Below are 22,246 nucleotides of genomic sequence, written 5' to 3'. Positions count from 1 at the left end.
TGAACCATTCTGCAAGCTTGGCTGTCATTGACTCCATTTTTTTCCAGTTGTTCCTATCCTGTTTGTGGGCCCTTGGGGAATAAGCAGATCAAAGCTGGAGAACACCGGGTAGGTTACTAAATAAAATGTGCTATAGAATACTGGCTTCCTGTTTGTGTATTTTTTCTGGAAGCCCTTGACAGTAATTGACATAAGTATTGACTATGAGATTATGTTAAGATTATACAGCATTTATTAATACATGTTACATTTTCTAGGTTCATTTTAGCACTTTTGCATTAAACTGTTTCTAGGAATTCTCAGATTTACTTATGCATAAATCAAGAAGTAGAATGAACATTCACTGTTTCTGAAATAAAAGCTATTGCATCCAGTGTTTATCCATTTATATGAAGCAAATTGTCAGCACAAACATCTTCATGGAGAGGAAAAGGAGACCAGTGCTTTTCTCAGAGACCATCTACACTTTAGGTTTAATTAGTATTCACTACTATTTTGAAAAAAAAAAAAATTCTTATGGAGGATAATGGCAAAACTGATATTCACTAAAAGCTGATATTAAATGAATGTGTTCAGTATTCAGTGAATGAATCACTAAGAGTAACCTGCACTAGTAAGCATCAGTTTTCCAGTCTTCTGGTTTTCAATTATAGTCTCATATAATTAGATGATATATAGACTGTAAATGACAAGTCAAGAACCTACAGGCTGATTTAAGGCTAATTAACAAGAAGGAATATGTGCATAGGACAAATTAGAAGGTTAGAGCAGGAGGAAAGGAGACATTTTCAAGGAAATAGTATGCATACTTTTTAGCAGGTCAACAACCATGATTACAATTCATAGTTTAGCCATTTCTAGTTTCCAGTTTCAGACAGATAAATTTGAGTAGGGTGAGTTCAATTATGAAAGTTTGGTGCCATGTACAGTTGTTGTGTGGATCCAAAGACTGAGTTTGCCAGATATTTCTGAGGTTTTCAGTCTAGGGAAACATCTCTCAACATTCTGGAGATTACATACAATTACAGCTGTTGTGAGACTCTCAGTTTTATTGCATTTCTCCTGAGTGCCACCTTTCAGTAGAACTTTGTCACCTTCTTTTTAAAATATATGCATTATGTAAGCTTCCTATTTTTTTCTATGAAAATAATGTAATTAAATTACTCTTTAGGTGCTGGGGAACAAATGACCACATGGGAATCTGGTGGATCATCCGAGGACCAATGCTATTTTCCATAGCAGTAAGAATTATTTCATCTATGCATAATATCAAGCACAAGTGCTATTGTCTTTCGTGACTCTTTCTCCAAGTATAACCCAGTTCTTGGATTAGAAAAGATGAGACAGAAAAAATTGAAAATGAAGTATTTTACTGTGGATGGATGGGCATAGCTTCCTTTCTGCCTATCTAGAAACAACAAAGATTTCAGTGTCAACCTCTCAAAACACTGCTGTTTGTTTATCTGTGCATTGAATTCTGCACAGCTCCATCTATACCAAAGATGGAGCCTTTTGCATCTCATATTTTTTACTACTTCTATTTTTAACCTCATTTTCTCAATGAGCAAGTTACTTAGGAGAGTGCTATCATGTAGCGACCATCACTAGAAAACTCCAAATTCTCTATAGAGGAAGATCTTTTGATAACAAGGATGCAGAGAAGTAGCAACAGAAGCACTGATGGATGGGGAGAAAGCATTCACCTAATGAAAAAAAAAATGAATCATAGCATGACAAGACTGAATTATGATTTTTTTTATTAAATAAGCACCAAAAAAAGAAAGTGTACACCTGAAATGCAGTGATAATGAAGAGATGGAAATAACATGATCAAAACAACTCATGAGGACATGGTTATGAACACAGAATTTTGATAGGTGGGACTATGATGTGTGTCTAGAATACCTTATATTCCCACACAGTCAGCAAGGCATAAAAGGATTAGAGGAATAAGTGATTTGGTTAGCTAGACAGATAGCAAATGTTGTAGAGAAGAGATGTACTTTGCTCATGCAAATGTGTATAGGGAGTAAAAGATGGATTGCTCAAAGTTTAATATTGAGGAATTGATGCATTCAATGCATCAGTTGGAAAGGAAGGCATTGGTTTCTGTCACACTGGAGAAAAGATGTGTAAATCAAAACTTTAGAGACGAAACAGTGGACTTTGTTTTGCTGCTGCTGAGTTGGAGACAACTGTGTGAAAGAGAAAGTGGGCATAGTTGGAACTGAGCTGTGAAACAGAGGAACACACTCGGTAGCCATCAAAACCAGTAAATAATTAGAAGGACAGTGGAAAATCTCTATAAAAAAAAAAAAAAAATGGTTTGGAGAGAAGAGCCAGAAAAGAAAGCAAAAAGACCTGAGAGGTAAGGGGAGGCAGTAGCCAAAAAAGAGCATTAAGAAAGTCTGAAACTGTCCCAAAACTAAAGGAAAGGTAAAGATGGACCAAGTCCATACCTGAGGGGATCTGAACCAATTTCTTCCTGTTCCTTCCAGTTCTGAAAGAAGACTCAATAATTGGTTTATTTTTTCAGGGTTGAGCAGAAAAAATGTAGCTAGTGGAACACGACCAGCAGAAACATATAATAGCATTCATATTACATCAAAGAGATGAAGTGTTACTAAGTGGCCTTAGTAAAAACATTGTCAGCAGGTCAAGGGAGGTGAGTCTTCCCTTCTGCTCAGCACTGATGAGGCCACACCAGTGCTGTGTCCAGTTCTGGGCTCACCAGTACAAGAGACATACTGGAAAGAGACCAACAAAGGGCCACAAGGATGACTAAGGGACTGGAGCATCTCTCCCATAAGGAAGGCTGAGAGAGCTGGGAGCGTTCAGCCCGGAGAAGAGAAGGCTTGGGGTATCTCATCAATGTATATGAATACCTGAAGGAAAGGTGCAACAAGGATGAAGCCAGACTCTTTTCAGTGATGCTCAGAGGCAAGACCAGAGGCAATGGGCACAAACTGAAACAAGGGTTTCCTCTGAATATCAGGAAATGCTTTTTAACTGTAAGGGTGACCAAGCAGTGGCACAGGTTGCCTGGAGAGGTTATGGAGTATCCATCCTTGGAGATATTCAAAAGCCATCTGGACATGTTCCTGGGAAATGTGCTCAAGGTGGTCCAGCTTAAGCAGGAGGGTTGGACAAGGTGGCCTCCAGATGTCTTTGCCAACCTTAACTATTCTGTGATTTTGTGATTTTTGTTCCATGTTCTAGTGAAAATTCTGCCTTTTCTATGACACATGGAGAGTAAAAATATTACAATCTTATGGCAGTCATTTTCAATGAAGTTTTAGTGTTTTCTGTGAAAAGAAATTCATAATGGAAAATCATTTTTAGAATAAACCAAATTTTCCAGACAAAAGTCACTTTGGATGGAAAATGCTTTCTAGGTCTACTTTTGAAGAATCTTACAGTGTTGACTATGATGAATTCTTTGTAAAAAGAAAACATTAGAGTGAAAGAAGAAGTCAAATTCTAAAAGTTAGGAAAGATCAGAAGTATAGTTATCCATGTAAAGGTAACTCACCCCCTCTTGTACTCGTGCACATCTTATCTCTCCCCTAATTTGTTGAAAGAGCCCACAACACGAACTAATGCTGCAGAATAAAACAGGAGAACAGTCTGTAAGACATGCTCTTCAGTAACAGAGATGTGTGAATGACAAGAAGGTGCTTCATCAGGAAGAAGGAAGATCCTGAGCTTAAGGTAGTTCAATGCTGCCTCAGAAAATTGCTTTCCAACTCTGTCTCTGTTCCCCAAGTTCATACACAATGCTAGGCAAAATATCACAACTTCACAACTGTCTACTAAGTTCTGGTTTTCGGTTTTTAAATGTCTGGGCAGCCAATGGGGCAAAGGTTGGGCACTTCCAGCTGCAGTCAAAGTAACAAGTATGATACTCTTAGTAACGTGATGTTAATGCTAATTGCTCTGCAAAACCAAACCAAAGCACCTTTAACTGGTCAGATCTTCCACTTTGGACCTCCATTTATTTCATCTAGTTATGCTTTTGTTGTCTTTTTTTTTTTTTTTTTTTTTTAAGGGAATAACATCCACTTATCACCCTGTGATGTTTTAAAGTTACATCTGTGCATATTTGAGGAGAACAGCATGAAAAGTGGTCAATTCTTTATATAGAACAAGAACTAGGGCTCCAGCAGTAATACCTAAACATCAAAAGAAGACAAGAAAAGTAGTCCTGAATAATTGTCCATCCCCCAAATGAGGAAGTTCTGTGTTAAAATTAAAATGTAATTTTGTACTGGAAGATCATGTATCATAACGTGTACGTAAATCAAACCGAATACGGCAATGCTAAGTTTCTCAACTTTTCAGCCTTAGTAACTTTTTTGCATGGGGCTTTTGTTTTTTGAAAGTGATATAGTTAATGATTCATAGGCATTTGCAGGCCTCATTTGAAAATAAATATTTGCAGATTGGTCTTGGCCAAGTCATCAGTTTAATTAACAAAGGAGTGCATTACTCATAAAAGAATGCCCAGGGCTTCCTTGGCTGGCTGTTTAGAGCCTCTTTATCTGAAGAATTGCAATCACTGCTGTTTTTTACCACATCTTGATTACCTGGCATGGTTCGGTGTATGACTTAAAGGTATATAAACTCTGTTAACTGCCTCATTTGGAGAGTTGATACCAGTGGAATCTATCAGTCCTGCTCTGTGCTCTGTGCTGCAGCTGTGGAAATAACTTGCTTCTGCTCTGACGTGATCACAAGTGCATTCCGGTTATTTGCTGACAGGTTTTACAAGTGTTTGATATCACTTTTATCTTTCTTTAATAGCTATATGAGTAGTGTCATAGCATTTATTGTAAGTAATTCATATGTATTTTCTTTCAAGGTTAACTTTGGCATCTTCTTAAAAATTCTCAGAATGCTGATTTCCAAACTAAAAGCTCAGCAAATGAGCTTTCATGACTACAAATACAGGTATGTAACAAATAACAAAGAACTCCTAGCCCTTTTTTTTCTCACATCATCAGAAGGTTGCCAGTTTGCCCTTGTAGATCAGACATTTACCTACCACCACCAGGTGTAACAGATATTCAGAGTATGATATAGGAAAGCCACGGGATCCACAAACATTTTCTTACCTGAGAAGTAAAGGCAGGTCAGCACCTGTGTGCTGTGTTATGGACATTTTCTCAAGGACTTGTGTGCCCTCACTGTACACCTGTGGCCTCTACTGCTCCGTCACATTTTATTCCTTGAGTGTGACAAAAGGTCCTCAAAAGAAAAGGAGATGTAAAAGATTTGTGGGACATTCCAAAATGACATCAGCATTTCTGATCTAGCTTTTTTCACAGATGGAGACACTGTTGACTCAGGTATGTCCCTGGTCTTCTTGAAAACCCAAATGAGAACATTATCCTTAGCCTATACTCTTGCACTCCCTGGTTTGGGCTCTCTTGGCCAGAGTCTTAATGGTACATTATGTCTTATGTAAAGTCCTGGAGTTCACCTTTTCACAAACATTTTCTCACTTTGTGAGAACAGCAGGGGCAGGCGGCTCTGCAAGGAGATAAGTGTGTACTGAAAACTGCCCTTAAATCAATGGAAACCTGAGGATTTGTGAACTGGTTTCCACACCCCAGTTCTTTCCAGTTCTTAGTGTCTTTAATCAAAGCATTGTGAATCCCTGCCTGCTACTACAGTCCTGTCTTACTAAGATGAATTATTTTATTGTCTATCAGGACTGGGTGGGGGTGGGGTGGGGGCGGGGAGCAGAATGGAAATTCCACTACTAGCTTCCTATTAAATTCCAGTATTAGATCCCCAACAAGAAGCGTATTTCCATTTTACTTCAACATGCAAGGTCCAAAAGATCTCAGCTATATTCTCCATATTGCTACAGGAAGATTGATGATGATAGTCACAGACAGCAGTGCCTGTATTTAACATTGTCTGATGTTTTTCATTGTATTCTTTTTTTCTACTGCTTACAACTGTGCTAAACTTTGAAAGATTCAAGCCATTCCTCACATTGCAAGTCTTCCTCAGAACTCACTTTCTTTTGAGATCTCTTCTTTTATCTATGCAAACATGTTCCCAGACTTGTTAAAGAAGATTCTCTTTCATAATGATTATACTGGGTGCATTTTTTAAAAAGTAGGTGACTTCTCACAGTACCACAGAAACTTTCTATGCAGCTCCATAGAGTTTTAAACAGTGATAGGAAAGTCTAAGAGTCTAAGAAACCTGTTAACAGATCATTCATATTTAGCTATGTAAATATTTTTCAGTTACTTAGCAGCATGTTTGATGATAGTGACCTACCTGTTCGATTTCTTGTCGCTAATTTTTCACCTTAAACCCAAAGCCAAGATTGTCTCCTGTACAGATCTTTCTGGTAGTATGCTCCAAAATTGAAATCTGGGATTTTGTCCTCAAAATCACAAGATTACTAATACCATTACAGACTCAGAATATTGAGGGAATATTTCTGGAATAATTTCTTTGTAGCTGAATTTCTTGATTTTGTGCCAAGGATGTTGAAAAAATACTATAATTAAACATTTTCTTTTTAAGATTGGCAAGATCTACACTTGTGCTAATTCCATTGTTGGGGATCCATGAATTTGCATTTACCTTCATCACTGATGAGCAGGTGGAAGGACTTTCAAGACATATAAGACTTTTCATTCAGATGACAATGAGCTCATTTCATGTAAGTACTGTTTTGCAAGTACTGTTTTTAGGGGTCATAGATCCACATATATATGTTGCTTACCTATACATGCCACAGATATACAGTATTCTTATTTAACATTATGCTCCAACCTATAATGTCTCTAAATACGCTATTATAGTGAAAAGATAAAAAATTCACGAACTGTATATTCAAAATATGGTAGTCCCAAAGACCAAAAAAGGACCCTGACATCTTCAGAAAAAGTGTGTCCTGTGTTCTGTGGTAATGGGTAACAGCTCATCACAGACCCCTGTTCTGAAAACAGGATTGAAGTTTTTCACATAAGTTAATTCCTAAAAAGCACTGGATAGCTTTTTTTACCAAGATTTTCAGGTGATCTGTTGACTTTGCAGTCACACTGAGGAGAGAGCTGGTTCTGGACTCATATTTTTCAGTGTACATGTCCAGCATATTTCAAACTCACTACAAAGACCTTGTTGTTGTGCCACTGTACAAACAAAAAACAAACAAGACTCTGTACCAGGAGATACAAGGATCAGCTTCACTTTAGCTTGGGTAGTTGGGGCAGTCAGTTCATGGCTGACATATCACTGACACAGTGGGCCCTATGGGGCAGTCCTTACCTTTTAGGACCTTTTCCAAAAGGAGTTCAATGTACACTACATGGCATTTGGGGCGCTTTGATGAAAGGAGTTGCAGATCTGAATACTGTGAGAACAACGAGCAGAGTTAAAACATAGACTGTGAGGAGAAGCATGTGAAGGATAAGCTTACATGCTTCATGCACTTACACGCTTCAGGCACCTACATACTTAAGGCCTCCATAGTTTTCATATAGGCATCAAAGATGTCAGCTGAGATGCCCTTTTGAGGACTTCAGTTTGGGGCTTCTCTTTCATGGGTTTAAGTATAAATTGAACAAAGCACTTATTGCATCAGAAGTGAAACATAGAAATCCATGAATTCAGTGAACAGGCACCAGTTAAAAAGTCCACTTTTGCAGACTAGACCCCTGATTAGTGCACACATCTGCAAAATGGAGACAACATAGGCCTCAGCAAGGAGATGGTTCAATCTGTTCCACGAAAGTGCTCAATAAGGCTTATGCAGCACCATTTCTTCCTGCCCAAACAAAGCTGTGTAAGAGAGCAACCAAAGAAGCAAAATGAACTGAGACAAAGGAGGATGAAAGAGAATCTGAATCTGTGGGTTAGTGATTAGAGTAGCTGGCTGGGAAAGGGATGCTTTGAGGCCTCGGCACCTGACCCTGAGTGTTGATACCATTTACATTAACTAACTATAAATTTGAAAAAAAAAGAGAAAATTAAAGTAAGAGAGAAGCAAGGAGTAAAACATCTTAGCACTTGCCTTACTGATACTATACTTCCGCTCAGCCTCATGAGACATGGCAGTAGTCGACATCAACCTTCCTTATTTCAAGAGAAGGTGCAGATGTACCTCTGCCCAGAGAGGGTGGTGGCTAGGTGACTACTTTAGGTCTTGGCTGTGCCTGTGGTGAGGCACTAGGTATTTCTTGTACTTCCAGGCTATTGAGCAAAATATGGGCTATATCACAACAGTCATCTTCTCCTTCTTTGAAGAAAAATGCATTGACCCACTGACATAGCTGGATCCTTAATACAGATGTCTAAGTCCATTCAAGGAAGAACTGAAGGAGTTGCTTTGTCATTTTTTTCTTCGCTGCTGTGTATCTCAGCTTCCATTTACTGGGCTATTGGGAGTCCTAGTCTAGGTGCCCAGTGCCCCATCCTCCACCCCATTCAGTGTATACAGGAGCTTAGCGTTTAACTGGCACTTGAGAAAAATTGCACTTACGTCGGCCTGAGTTTTAACCTTGCGTCACAGCATTTAACTCCCTACTGAATATAGTTTCCTAACTCTTAAATGTTTTTATTGGCCATGTTCCTACCAGTTGAAGGAATTTTAGTATTTTCTCCCAGCAATACAAAGATCATCTCTACATTTTCATCCCATGGTTCCCGAGATTTACATCTGGCAAGGTCAACACATGTAAACCTGTGTCTCATATATACTCTTGTATCTCTATAGGAAGCTGTTTTTCCTCCTGGTAATCATTTCTGCTTGATGAACAGGAGACCTCTCCCCATTTTGCTTACATATAACTATAAAAGGAGACTACATGAAGTTCAAGTCCTTATGGGATGCCATTCATAAATTCTAACTAAGATTTTAAGAGAGTCTCTTTTTAATGGAGTTGCCATATATCCAGTTCTCTCAGAAGGCACACAAGGTAAATCATGTAGCAACTTAACTTTCCTGAGCAGAGAAAGAAGTTTCTTGCTATTTTCTGAAAGAACTAGGCAGTTCAGGAACTGCCAACAGTTCTTCAGGTTAAAGAATATCCAACAAAAAAAATCATAAGTATGAGAATGTCTGACCTCATTCAAAATTTGGGCTCCATTTCCCTAAAGGATGTGCCCATTCACCATATCTGCAAAGTGACCCTATGGCCTCCTGTATGCACACTCACAAAAAGTACTGTACTCATGAACAAATTTCTAGACTAAGAGAAAACGTCAGAGCACTCATGTGGGTGGAACAGATAGATGGGGTAGTGTCTGCAGGTGGAGAAGAAGTTTCTCACCTATACAGTCAGCAGAGTCTTAGAGAAGGTTATGCACTTGTCTCCTCTTCAATCACCCTACCTTAGTTGTGTGTAAGTAGGCAGAAAGTCAAGGTAATGAAGGAATGAGAGTGTAGCTCCAGCAGTATCTTGGCTGACAGCAGTTTCCAGATCTCTTTTCTTTAATGAGGTACTCAGCAATACCTCTGGCTACAAGCCTTTACTACTCACTAACTCACTACTTTGACATACTTCTGCCCTCTTCTGCAGTCTGAGACATGAAGTCATCAAAACATTAGTGCATTTTCCCCACAATTTATGGTGATCCTTGTTTTTAACCTGTATGTATGCATCACTGCTTTGACACTGTTATTGAGGCTCTAATGAAAAATTTCCACTACAGCCTGACGGGAAAAATGTCCAGGCAGGCAGAAGGGAGTTCATGCAGAGCTAACACCCTAAGGGGGCCTGCTAACATGGTGTTGAAGTACATCGTCCTCAGTTAAACATATCCTTACTTGGAGAAGTTGCAGTGACTAGATGTTATTTTAAGAAATACAGAATCATTTTAAGTGAAATTTTTATTTACTGGCTTGTACAAAGAAATCTGATATGGAAGATAGTTTACTCATGCCTGCTAGAAAACACAAACTTCATTCCTTTTAGAGGAATATGCACATGCTCGGCTACATGGCACAATTTGCAAGCAAAACTTCTTTTCAAAATACCCAAAGATCTTAGCCAATGTTTATTGCAGATTCTCTTTTTTAGCTACAGCATTATTTGTGAAGGGATTAGCAAAAAAAGCACATAAACTGTACACAATTACATTTGTTTAGTCTGTAAATCTTCTCAGTAGTTTTAAAAAGCAGTTAAACTGTTTTGTTAAAGAAAAACAATTACCTCTGGGATCTCATCTGGAGGTTTTAACTCAAACATTTTCAAGAAGCACAAAATTAAATTCTAAATATGAGTTCTGCTGTAGATATGAGGATGCATTGCTTTAGAAAGCAGAGCAATCTAAACATCTTCACTCAATGGCACATGCAAATTATTAGCCACACAAAAAAATGCTGGTTTGTGGGGGATAAACCCGAGTTTTTAATGAATAATTTATCATGTTGCCATTGTCAGTAGAATTGAACAACAATTGTGAGGCTTACATGTGCATCTATCATTTCCTATTGGATATTATGCTAATGAACATTTATTCTGAATTTCTGATTCTTCTTTTTCCCTCACACTGTAATAATTTTAAAAATGTATGCCTTAGAAGTCATGGCATATGGGAAAGATTTCTAAGTATGAAGTTCCAAGTACTAAGAAAAAAAAAAAGGATATCATAGAATCATAGAACCATAGAATGGTTAGAGTTGGAAGGGACCTTAAATCTTTAAGGTCTCATGTAGTTCGAACCCCCTAGGCAGGGACACCTCCCACTAGAGCAGGTTGCTCAAAGCCCCATCCAGCCTGGCCTTGAACACCTCCAGGGATGGGGCATCCACAGCTTCTCTGGGCAACCTGTTCCAGTGCCTCACCACACTCACAGCAAAGAATATCTTCCTAGTATCTAATCTCCCTCCCCAGCTTTCATGGAGTCCTTTTAGGGACTGGAAGGCGGCTATGAGGTCTCCCCAGAGCCTTCTCTTCTCCAGGCTGAACAACCCCAGCTCTCTCAGCCTGTCTTCGTAGCAGAGGTGCTCCATCCCTCTGATCATCTTCGTGGCCCTCTGCTGGACCCGTTCCAACAGGTCCCTATCCTTCCTGTGTTGAGGACTCCAAAGCTGGACACAGTACTCCAGGTGGGGTCTCACAAGACCAGAGTGGGGCAGAATGACCTCCCTTGACCTGCTGACCATGCTTCTTTTGATGCAGCCAAGGATGCAGTTGGCTTTCTGGGCTGCCAGTGCACATTGTCAGCTCATGTTGAGCTTCTTATTCATGAACACTCCCAAGTTCTTCTCCTCAAGGCTGCTCTCCAGCCATTCTCCGCCCAACCTGTATTTGTGCCTGGGATTGCCACGTCCCAGGTGCAGGACCCTGCACTTGTCCTGGTTGAACTTCATGCGGTTTGCACAAGCCCACCTCTCAAGCCTGTCCACGTCCCTCTGGATGGCATCCCTTCCCTCCAGCATGTCAACCATGCCACACAGCTTGGCGTCATCGGCAAACTTGCTGAGGGTGCACTCAATTCCACTGTCCATGTCTCTGACAAAGATGTTAAACAGTATTGGTCCCAGTACTGACTCCTGAGGAACACCACTAGTCACTGGGTGCCACTTGTACATCGAGCCATTGACCACAACCCTTCGAGTGTGGCCGTCCAGCCAGTTCCCCATCCACCGAGTGGTCCATTCATCAAAACCAGGCCTTTCCAATTTTGAGACCAGGATGTCATGTGAGACAGTGTAAAACGCTTTGCATAAGTCCAGGTAGATGACATCTGTTGCTCTCCCCCTATCTACCAAGGCTGTGTCAATACTGTAAAAGGCCACCAAATTTGTCAAGCATGACTTGCCCTTGGTGAAGCCATGTTGGCTGTCACCGATCACCTCTTTATTTTCCATGTGCAATATGGATATGAAGAAGCATTAAAGAAATCAGGATATAAAATGAATATCAAAAAAGAATAATCAACTGAATTTTCCACTTTCTGGTATGATTTTACAGTGCTTCTGCCTGTCACTGCATGTTCTGGTCTTGCAGCAGCAGTGAACTAAATTCATGTAGGGATTTACAAACATATTCAGCACAGAGGTGCCACTAGTATTCATAAAGTCCTCTCCTAAACTGGTGAGTTGCTAATTTCTGGCAGGTGTATCATCAGGCTTAGCAATCATGGGATTTAACAGCCCCATGTACTTTAGAACTTATTTCTGCTCATGGTACCTGTGAGGACAAATTTATAGCTCATACTGAGAACACAAAAAACCCTACCCAGTAGAGACATTTTCATGGACTTTCTCCCTCAAAAAGAGATCTCCAGGTGCAGAAGCAGTTCTGCATAAAAAGCTGCTTTTTAAGCTACAAAATTTGTATTTATCCATCAGAACATCTCTACATGGTTTATGACCCTTCTATAACTACTATTCTAAATTTCATTGCCATAGTAAAATATCATCTATTATAAACTCGACCACAATATTTTATGATTTTTTTGCATATTTCTTTGGAATAATTCAGATTCAGAGGATATTTAAAAGTTACATTAATAAATGACACATCAAAATTAGCTATATCTTGCTACTGTAATCCAGGTGAAGCATGAAATACAGTAGGAGTAAAATATGTGGAAAAAGCAACTATGATTGCTATTTCTCCTGCTCCAGTTTCCACTGGTGTGGCAGATAAACTGTTCTTTTTCACACTTACTGCACATATGCTTAAGGAAATAATGGCTCCAAGCCTTTCAGGATTGCTAGAAAATTAACAGTAGGCACAACAGGCTATGCATGTGAATTTCTTTTTAAGCTTTTGTCTGAGAAAACCAGAAATATTTCTGGAAAAGAATGAGTGTGAAAACAATTGAATGATGTCAGCTGTATTATATATGGTTATCACACGTTTTTACTTGTGGTATGAACATTGCCTTGGTACTGATAGTCAACAGTATTTATTCTCTTCATCAGAATTTGTGTTATAGATGTGTTTAGACATAAGAGAAGAAGTGCATTTCCTGAAGCAATGGTAATAAATCTGCATATCTGTGCCAGACTGATAGTCTGGGATGCATGCATGTAAGTTGTTTTGATCTGAGATCAAATGCAGCCAGAGAGGAGGAAAATGGAAAGAGTCCTTTGAGGGTTGGTTTGAAACAGGTTTTATCTCTAGGATTTAATTAATTTTTTAAAAATATGCTTATTTAAATCAATTTCCAAGGGAAAATGGCAATTCAGAATAGCCATAACAATACAGCTGAGCCTTAAACTAGCACTAATCACTTGATATATCACTAATATTTAAAAAGCACCCAAATGAGATCCCTTTCAGTAGTCTCATTCACAAATTCAAACAAGATAATATAAGAATCCAAGCTGCATTTCTTTATTGTACTATGTTTAGAAATAACAGCAGTCACAGTATAACAGCATTAGTTTGAAAAAAAGTTTTGTGGTAACAAAATGAATGTAACATGGAAGATCAAACTAGATTCTACAGCCTCTGTTCTTCAGCATCTGCACCAAATGTGCCCTACCTTTGCTAAGAGACCATGTGAAAACAAATTAGTGGGTGCTTCAATAATAAGTAAATACAGGCAACTAGTTTCCTTTCTGAAAATTAAAAAGCATTGTTTATACTTATGGCTTTGATGCCATTGTCATCTTTAAAGCGAAACTTCAGGTTTTTCCTGTACGCTCTAACTTTTTCCTCTTACTGTCTTTCTGTTACAGGGGTTTTTTGTAGCAGTTTTATATTGCTTTGCTAATGGAGAGGTAAGAGACAATGCTGAGAAAAGTTTTTAGTTCATTAGTAAAGTCTCTTAATGACACCAAGAAGGATGAAGACACTAACTAGTTCTGCTTATTTGAGAGCATGGGTGCATTCTTTTGAACTGGTATAATTGTTTTGTGCAAAGACACAAGACCTCTCACAGGTTTGGGATTCAAATGAAAGGTATTTCCACTGAAGCCTGAGTGGCTTTAGCACTGTGGATGCACACACCCTGGAGTGTATGAAATACCAGTAGAGTTTTCCAGTCAGCCACCTAAACCCCCCTTCTTTAATCATCTGGAATCCCAGGCTTCATGTTTGACCAGGCTAAACCCTCTCTTAGTTTACCCCTAAAGTCCATGTGAAGTGACCAAATTTGGGGTGCTTTAATATCTTACAAAGCAACATGTTGAAAAAATAATTTCATGCATACACTGCTCAGGACATCCCTAAACTTGATGTGAGGGGATTCCTTGTCTGGAAGTTGTCTCCTGCTATGCTTCAAGGGACAGCTGGGGGCTCAACTTGCCCCATGCCAGGATTTGGGCAGATCAGTGATGGCTCTTATGCAAGTATATGACGGCAGAGAAAGCTAACCTCCTGCCAATGTAGGGTGAAGACTGAGTTCAAACCAGACTGCTTGGGGTTTTGTCCAGCTGAGCATTGAATCCCCCCACCAAGGACAGAGGTTCCACCACTTCTCTGGTCCTCTGTTCAGTTCTTCACTGTACTCAGGAGAAAACAGCTTTTCCATATATTCTGTTAGAACTTCCCCTATTTATTTGAATTTATGATCACTGTCTCGTGTCCCTACCAAGCACCTCTGTAGAGTGCCTGGCTCCATCATGATGCCTGCATAGGCAGTATTTAGGCCTTCAGCATGAACAAGCCCCATTCATACAGCCTCTCGTCATAGGGCAAGTGCTCCAGCCCTGATCTCTGTTGATAAGTTCAAGCTTAGTTCAAGCTTATCAGCATAGTTCCTGCACTGGGGGCCCCAAATTAGATGTAGTATTCAGAGGTAGTCTAACAGTTACTGACTTAGGAAGAGCAATCGCCTCTCTTATCTACATGCTTTGCTCCTACCCATACAACCCAGTGCCTCCATTACCATCACAGCTACATGCTGCCTTTGCCTCATCAGACTGACTTGCTACAAGTTACCTCAGAAAATGATGCTATGTAGGCTGTGGAATTAGTCTCACTTAATGTTAAATGATTTCTAAGTTGAATCTCACCGTCTGTATCTGCCTTACATTTGATCCAGGTGCACAGCTCCACTGCTTGCAATAAACAGGCATGTACCCAGTGTCAGTAGCACTTAAGAGCCTGGCACAGCCAGATGGCATGGGACACACTACACTGACAAAGGTACATTAAATTGGACACCTTCTTAAAGGCACCAGTGAAACAAATGAGAAGGACTTTATACAAAATGTATGTTAGGAACATATATTCCTAATATTTAACGAGGAAATCTGGAGCAATTTTGGAACTGTTTAAATAAAAAAGAGATCTGGCACTTGTCTGCAATATAGGAGTACTTGTCTAGCATTTGTGAAGGGTACAGAACTGCTAGCATCTCTCATCAGTCATTAAAAGTTGCTCTTTTGGACTTCTACCTCTTGGTCCAGTGGAGCACTCAGGCCAAAGGTCCTGTTGGTCAGTGAGGGCATGTCTCACTCCTCTGTGGGGGCCTGGCGTCCACCCGCCATCTGCAGCATTGGCACGGATCCTGCAGGCAGCAGGACACACAGTGCTGAGGATTTAAGGCAGGCTGCCAGATAAAAAGCTTCAACAAAACAAGCCAGATATCCAAGCACAACACTCTGGCAAAGCTGCAAGGTCCTTATTTCCACAGACCTTGGACTTTCCTCCTCCTCACTTCATCAAGCTGTAAACATGAAAGTCACTTGAGCTCTCCCACACACATGCATCAGGACCACAGTGTATTCAGGGGCTAGGAAAAACTTTCCTGAGTTAGAGTGAAGAGGGTGGACTCCTAAGATTGACTTAGCAAACAAGTCTGTTTCTATCCTACAAGGAAGTTGCCAGGTGCAAGGTGCACCCCAAGGGGTCAGGAAGCTCAGCACTTCCACAGTCCTTCTCATTTTACAACTAGCATTTGGGTTCGTGGACTGCAGGGTGGTCACAAGTCATCACCATCGACAAACTGCTTTCTTCTCCCCCCAGGTGAAGGCAGAACTACAGAAGCAGTGGTCCCGCTTCCTGCTGGCAGATCCTCTTGGCTGTAAACTCTGCTTTCTTGGGGAAAACATAAAATACCTCAGGAAATGTTCACAGAAACAAAAGAAACAACACCTCGGCAACAAACACCACTTGTGCCTGGAGGCAAGAGAGCCCTGGGGCATGCAGCTCCATCAGGTCCTAGTGAAGCAGAGGACAAATCTCAGCACAGAACCAGGCTGTGCTCTCCCATCTTGTCCACGGGCAAGCATGTCAGACAGCAGCGAAGGAGAAGTCACCACTGGAGAGACAACCGAGGAAGTCTTTGAAGAAAGTGAGATTTAGAAAGCTGTCTATTAGGACAACTCCTTCCAACAGCCACAGTATTTTGAAAGATCTCACACCTTTAGACTGTAGAGATCTCTGTGGGGTGCAATGCAAGGAGGAACCAGTTAACATCACAACTGTCCCAGTTTTTTTAGTCTGAGAAAAATGTTGATCTGGATGTTGCTAACCTGTGTGGCTGGGATAGAAGAGATTTGCTGGATCAAAAAATGGTTTGAGGTGACCAGTCTGGAACATAACTGGTGCTCAAAGAGATATACACAGGGGAGCATGATGTATTCTGGAAATGAGTAGACTCTGGACATACACGTTGTGTCCCAGCAGCTTCATCCATGCTCAACTGCCTTTCTAGTCACATGACAGAGAAGTTGTTTGTTTTCTCTTTCATAGCTGTGTTTCATAAATAGATATATATGTGTAGAAGACCTCTCCACAGACTGAAATCATCCCATGTCTCAAAAAAACAGTTTCAGGCCAAACCAGACACATCGTGTTTAAGCAAAATGAAAGGATTTATATATATTAAAGAAAAAGAAAACAACAACAAAACCTTCTTGGGAAGAAAAAAAGTTTTACTTCCATTTTTGATCATCTTCTCTTGAAGTTTAGTGCTAGAAATGTCATTATGAATTGAAAGACCAAAATGTTTTCTTTTGGAAGTGCCCCAAAATTTTTTTGATGCAATTTTTGTTTGCTCATTTATGTTTTCACTGCTTTTTGACATAAGCCACACATTTTGATGCATCTGCAGGTTTGCCCTACCCACAGGCCCAAATGACAAACTAGATCAGTGCTGCTTTCACCTTCTTCCCAGGGGACCCGAAGTGGATAATGACATGGGATTGTAACAGCACCAAAAGAATCTTGTGAAATCCTTCTTCCAGCACTTAACAAGAATCATGATGAAATTTTGTCACATAGAGTTCACCCAGAGACCTATGAAATTCAATTAAGTTTGTTAATATTTGATGAGCCAGTTTCTAAACTTGCGAACACGAGCCAATTGGCATATTGAAAGGAAAAAAGAAAAAGGCAACAGAAATATTAGTGGGCAACGTTTATCTACAGTATAAACATATATCCCAGGCACACACATATGTAACTCTCTAGCCTACAGCTAGTTACATAGCATTTGTTATTAAATTTTCCTGTACATTACTGGCAAGCACTCTAAATACCTGCAAATGTAATAAAACATATCCTGGGCAACTGGCTCTAGGCTTGAGTAGGAGGGTTGGACCAGGTGGCCTCTGCAGGCCCCTTCCAACCTTAACCCGTCTGTGATTCTGTGAAAGCATTGTATGTCAAATAAATAATTTTCAGGGCTACTCATGGGCTCTATTCGTGCATCTTCTCTCCACCAGGTGCCAACACTGTGGCTGCCCTGCTGGCCTTTCCTGCTTCTACATCTCCCCATAGGGTGGTTTTGTCCTCAGACCCCTGCTGCCAACTTTACAACTGCAAATGGCACTTTTTTGACACAGATTGCCTGTATCTTCAATCTGTTGCTTGAGCAGACTAAGTTTATGCAGCTTATATAATTTACCAAGGCTTTTAAAAATTATTTGTCTGTCTACAAATGTTTAGACTTGTAAACTTTACCAGTTATGATAGACTGTTTACTTGCAAAGAACATATAAGCCCATTGACTAGTACTAGGTCAAGAACACATTTGAGCTATACACCTTCTGGTACTTTTCAAAAAGTATTTCTTTTACAGTTCTATCAGTATTAAGAACTTAACCTATTTAATCAATACGAGGTTGTATATTTCAGTAAAATATACATATTTGATACATTTAAAAATATATCTGCAGTTTTAAAAGGCTTTTTACCAGAACATGCACTCTGCTTATATAGCATTATTTTGCAGTGGATTTCTCAACCACCCATTGTAAGTACCAGACACTACATATCTGTTGACTGTGTCTTCTCCAATTTAAAAAAGACTAATTTCTTCTAGAGCTGCTGTTTAAGATACTAAAAAGCTTGAAGTTGTTCAGAATGTGTTTTACTTGGGTGTTAAAAATGTGAAAATGGTAAGATTTTACTGTATCAGTAAAATAGTTTACTTTTTAATTGCATTTTGAAGTATCTCAAATGGTCAAAAAAACAGTTTTCTGTGCTCTCAGCAGCAGCCACTGCTAGGTGCATTATCCCTCTCTGTTATGTGTATGGTCTTTTTGTTTCTTCCAGTTTATAAAAAAACAACTTTTTTTTATATAAGCAGACACTGGAGGCCTGATAAAAATAATCATCATGTGTTCCTTCAGAAAGCATGTTTGTGAGTAGATAAATCAGCAAGTTTCAGCACAAAAATATGGCATTATTTATTATATCACTAAAGTACAGAAGTTGTTAATTCTGAATGGCCACACACACAACGTATCTTTACAGAAACATGACAAGCTCCTCAGTTCTAAATAAAACATTAAGCAGCCTAGAAGACAGCAGCACATGCAACAATTCCAACATGTTAGCAGAGTCAAGTGAAAATGGCTGCAAAAAGAGTCAGCAAAAACAGCTGACTTTCCTCCTAGGCAGGTGAAGGTCTGCAGGTAGGTGTCCTCCTGGGATTTTCCTTCCAGCCTCTGTGGAGCCCCAGGCTCACAGGAGGGACACTGCAGTCAGAGGAGCTGATGAGAAAAGCTGCAGCAGAGCGTGACAGAAGCCAGAGGACTTGCCAGGGTTCCTGCATGTGCACAGATTGGAGAGACAGAGACAGCTGTGAGGAAAAGGGCAAGAAATATGATCGTGCTCTGATGAAACAAGAGGTGGAGGAGACAGATTGACCCAAATTGGTGTGTGTTTGTAGGTGACATTTTGTGTAAATTGCTTATCCAATTTGCGCATAGATTAATTATCAGACAACAAAAACCTTAATGTTAGCCCACAGTTTAATGCTTATGTAGACCTAATAACAGGATTTTTCTCTTTATCAATCAATTGCTCACCTTTACTCCCCAGTTTTCCACTGCTTTTGCCTTATGAGAAAGACTGATGTGAGCTAAAGGCTTCTTCCCTCTCGACAAGAGAGTCCATTCTCCCATGGTTCTGGCGAGTTTGGTCTCTGCTGAGTCAGTCCTTTAAGACAAGGTGGGATATTCATGCTTGGGACGTTAGAGACAACCCACACTAAAATCTGACTCCCACAGCTTTGAAGTTGTCTTTGCCAAGGATTTTGCTTTCCATCAAAACTTGTATGACAAAAGATTGAATTTCAAAGCCAAAATATTTTATGGGGTTCAACAGAGTTTTCCCATTAGATGTTGTGTGATAACTGATCTGATTTGTACAAATCAAGTTTACACAATCTTAATAATCTGCTGTGAGACATGCTATAAATTTTTATGTTTTACTACACATAAAGCACAACCTTCCAGACACAATGGTTCCTTCTATGGCCAGAGATGTCAACTATATGCTAATTATAAATGTGTACTTACATTCTTTGTTTAAATATATTGCTTCTACATACCAGGGTCTGTGTCTCAGAGGCTCAAGAAGTAAAGCACAAACACTCCAGTCTGGAGAGCTCTCTGTCAGTTATACCTTGCAATCAATAATACTGGTTTGTATTTTTTAAAATATAGAATAAACCTGGTAGATTAAGAGAGATGTGCCAGTTCTGTGATGCTTGTTTTACTCACCTCCCAAGGCACCAAACAAGAAGTGAAGTAAGGCAAAGTGTCACACATGTGCCACCTCATTGAATCCTATGAAAAAGACAAGTTAGGGAAGGCTGGATGCCTGGGAGACACTCCAGTGCTAATGTTCTGTTTGGTTCCAATGCAAACATGAATTAATATAGCAACCCTTTTTTTTTTTTTTTTTTTTTTTTTTTCAAGAGAGAAAAGACAACTTTATTAGCGTAGATAAAGTATCCTATGACAAACTGTTCTTAAACTACAGTGATCTTCTCTCAGGGATGTTGAGGTTGGGATGGGAGGAGGCCTGTCTTAGCTACTGACCAAAGTATGGCATAGTATTGGTGTCCCTACAGGAGATGAAAAGATGATGCTGCATGTCTGGGTCTATTTGGACATTCCATACACCTATGCCTCATACCAGAACTGGAGGAAGGGAAGTCCTACCAGCAGGCACGTACCTTTTTCAGCAGCCTTGATCTTTGTGAGTGCTTAGTCTACGGTGGAAACCGAAGACAACCTTGAGCGTGTGGGACAGCAGAAGGATGAGAAATGCCAAACCATGACCTCCTCAGGAGGCTGTAGGCCATAACTTTCTGGGCATAATCCCCTCACTTTAGGCTGGTGTCAGCTTCTTCACCTGCATGGTAGAGCAAACCACTTCCACTTGACTACATCTGTGTTTTGCAACCTATTGTCTCTTGGTCCACTCCTCTGATATCTCTCTAGCACCAGCATCACCAGCATCTGATGCTGCTGGCAGTTTCCATTGCAACAGTTAAAGCTTTTCTACCAGCACTTCCACAACAGCCTTATGGCAGAAGCTGCATTTAGGGACTTGTGGTGTCCTCAGTTCACCAACTGTCACCATCTTTTGGGTCTCTTGTGGCACTTCTCACTTCCCTAGCTAGCCATGCATTCCCATCTACCATTGCTATATTGGCTTATGGTTTGGCCAGGGTACCAGGTTGTTAGGAAGGCTGCATTCATGCCTCAACTTTGTAGGAGCTATCCTTCCTTTCATTTGCTTCAGGAATTTTCCCATCAGTCTCAACTCCCAGTGAGAGGGTCTCTGTGATCTGTAAGATGCTTCCTGACATTGCTACTTTTTTTTTTTAAATCAAGAATATTTTACTGACATCATTTTTTCACGTTTCATAGCAAACACAATTCTGGATTTTTATTTCTTTTCAGCCAAATCTCACAAACCATATGCTGTGCTAAACGTCATGTTGTGTTTAGGTATCTTTGCAGTCATTCCTGGAGTCACACAGAACTACGGTGAGAAGCAGCTGCTTGTAAACTGTGTCATTGCAATCAGCTCCAGGAAATTAAACTGGAGCTGCCACAGAACCAGGCCTCAAAGGCTTGAAGGCTCAGTTTTCTTATGCATCATGTTCATCACATTGTAATGATTATTTTTGTCCATCACGGCCAAATTCTCACTGCTCTCCTTGTTTGCAGTTCAGTTTGTTTCTTCACCTTCTAAGAGTCAGCTCTGATTTTAAGCCCAGCAGCATCTCTGCAGAGACTGCTGAGCAGCAGTCCTGGGCTGTTTACTCTGTTCCAGAGGCTGCCCTCTTCCATGCCTGTATCCAAATCCCTCTGGGGCTGACTGAGAGTCCTGTCTCCCCTGCATGCCATGTCTACCTACCCAGATGCCAAAATCTTGTTTGATTTTACCATGTTCCACATGGGTCCTTTCCTTACAGTGCCAAAGTTTCCTTGCCTGAAGGACCATATGATTGCCAGAAAATGGCACGATTTGCAGGGAATTTAGGCCTGTTTGAATGTGGAGAGCTGACTCTACGTGATGTGTAGCCCTAATCACAGAAACCACATAGGCTATATCAACAGCAGTGATGAGGAAGCTGACAAAGTGCTCCTGGCTTCCTCTCTTCCTTTGTGTTTAAGGGCTGGTGCTCAGGTCTGGCTCTGTGCAATGCTTTGGGAATAGCAGTCTGCCCGACTGCAGAGTCCTCTCTTCGGGCAGGCAGTGAGGCTTAGCAAAGAGTGTACTAAACACCACTGAGAATAACTAAAGAAAAGAACAATTAAATTGCACCATGGCTAATTCCTCAGCCTTTTCTGCCTCTTTTGTCTCACAATGCCATCTCCAGCAGGTAGACAGAGTTTACGGGTGAGAGGAGGCAAATGGCATTTCTAGTTAAAGCTGCCAGTATGTGGTCTAAGCACATTCACATTTGAATTTCATGGACATGATGAACAGAGGACTGAGACTCAGGATGTTTAAATTTTATACAAGATAACTTCTACCTTGCTGGGTAGCTTTGGAAAAGTCACAACAATTCCATGTACTTCAATTTCTACTTTGTGAAACAAAGGTGATAGTAATGA

At 40.2% G+C, this 22,246-nt stretch overlaps 1 protein-coding gene across 1 annotated transcript in view; it reads left to right on the top strand.

Moving 5' to 3' along the window:
* The window catches only part of GLP2R (glucagon like peptide 2 receptor), a 44,025-nt gene extending 27,784 nt beyond the window's left edge, over positions 1-16,241 (top strand). Inside the window, exons 8-13 of the mRNA XM_074160112.1 lie at positions 48-108; positions 1,172-1,241; positions 4,862-4,950; positions 6,550-6,688; positions 13,670-13,711; positions 15,903-16,241. Coding sequence (XP_074016213.1) covers positions 48-108; positions 1,172-1,241; positions 4,862-4,950; positions 6,550-6,688; positions 13,670-13,711; positions 15,903-16,241 — 740 coding nt within the window. The remainder of the gene's footprint in view (positions 1-47; positions 109-1,171; positions 1,242-4,861; positions 4,951-6,549; positions 6,689-13,669; positions 13,712-15,902) is intronic.
* Positions 16,242-22,246: the final 6,005 nt, after the last annotated feature.

Source organism: Numenius arquata, chromosome 17, assembly GCF_964106895.1.
Source record: "Numenius arquata chromosome 17, bNumArq3.hap1.1, whole genome shotgun sequence".
NCBI lineage: Eukaryota > Metazoa > Chordata > Aves > Charadriiformes > Scolopacidae > Numenius > Numenius arquata.
The sequence above is the reverse complement of the archived record's forward strand: the minus strand, read 5'-3'. Positions and strand labels throughout refer to the sequence as shown.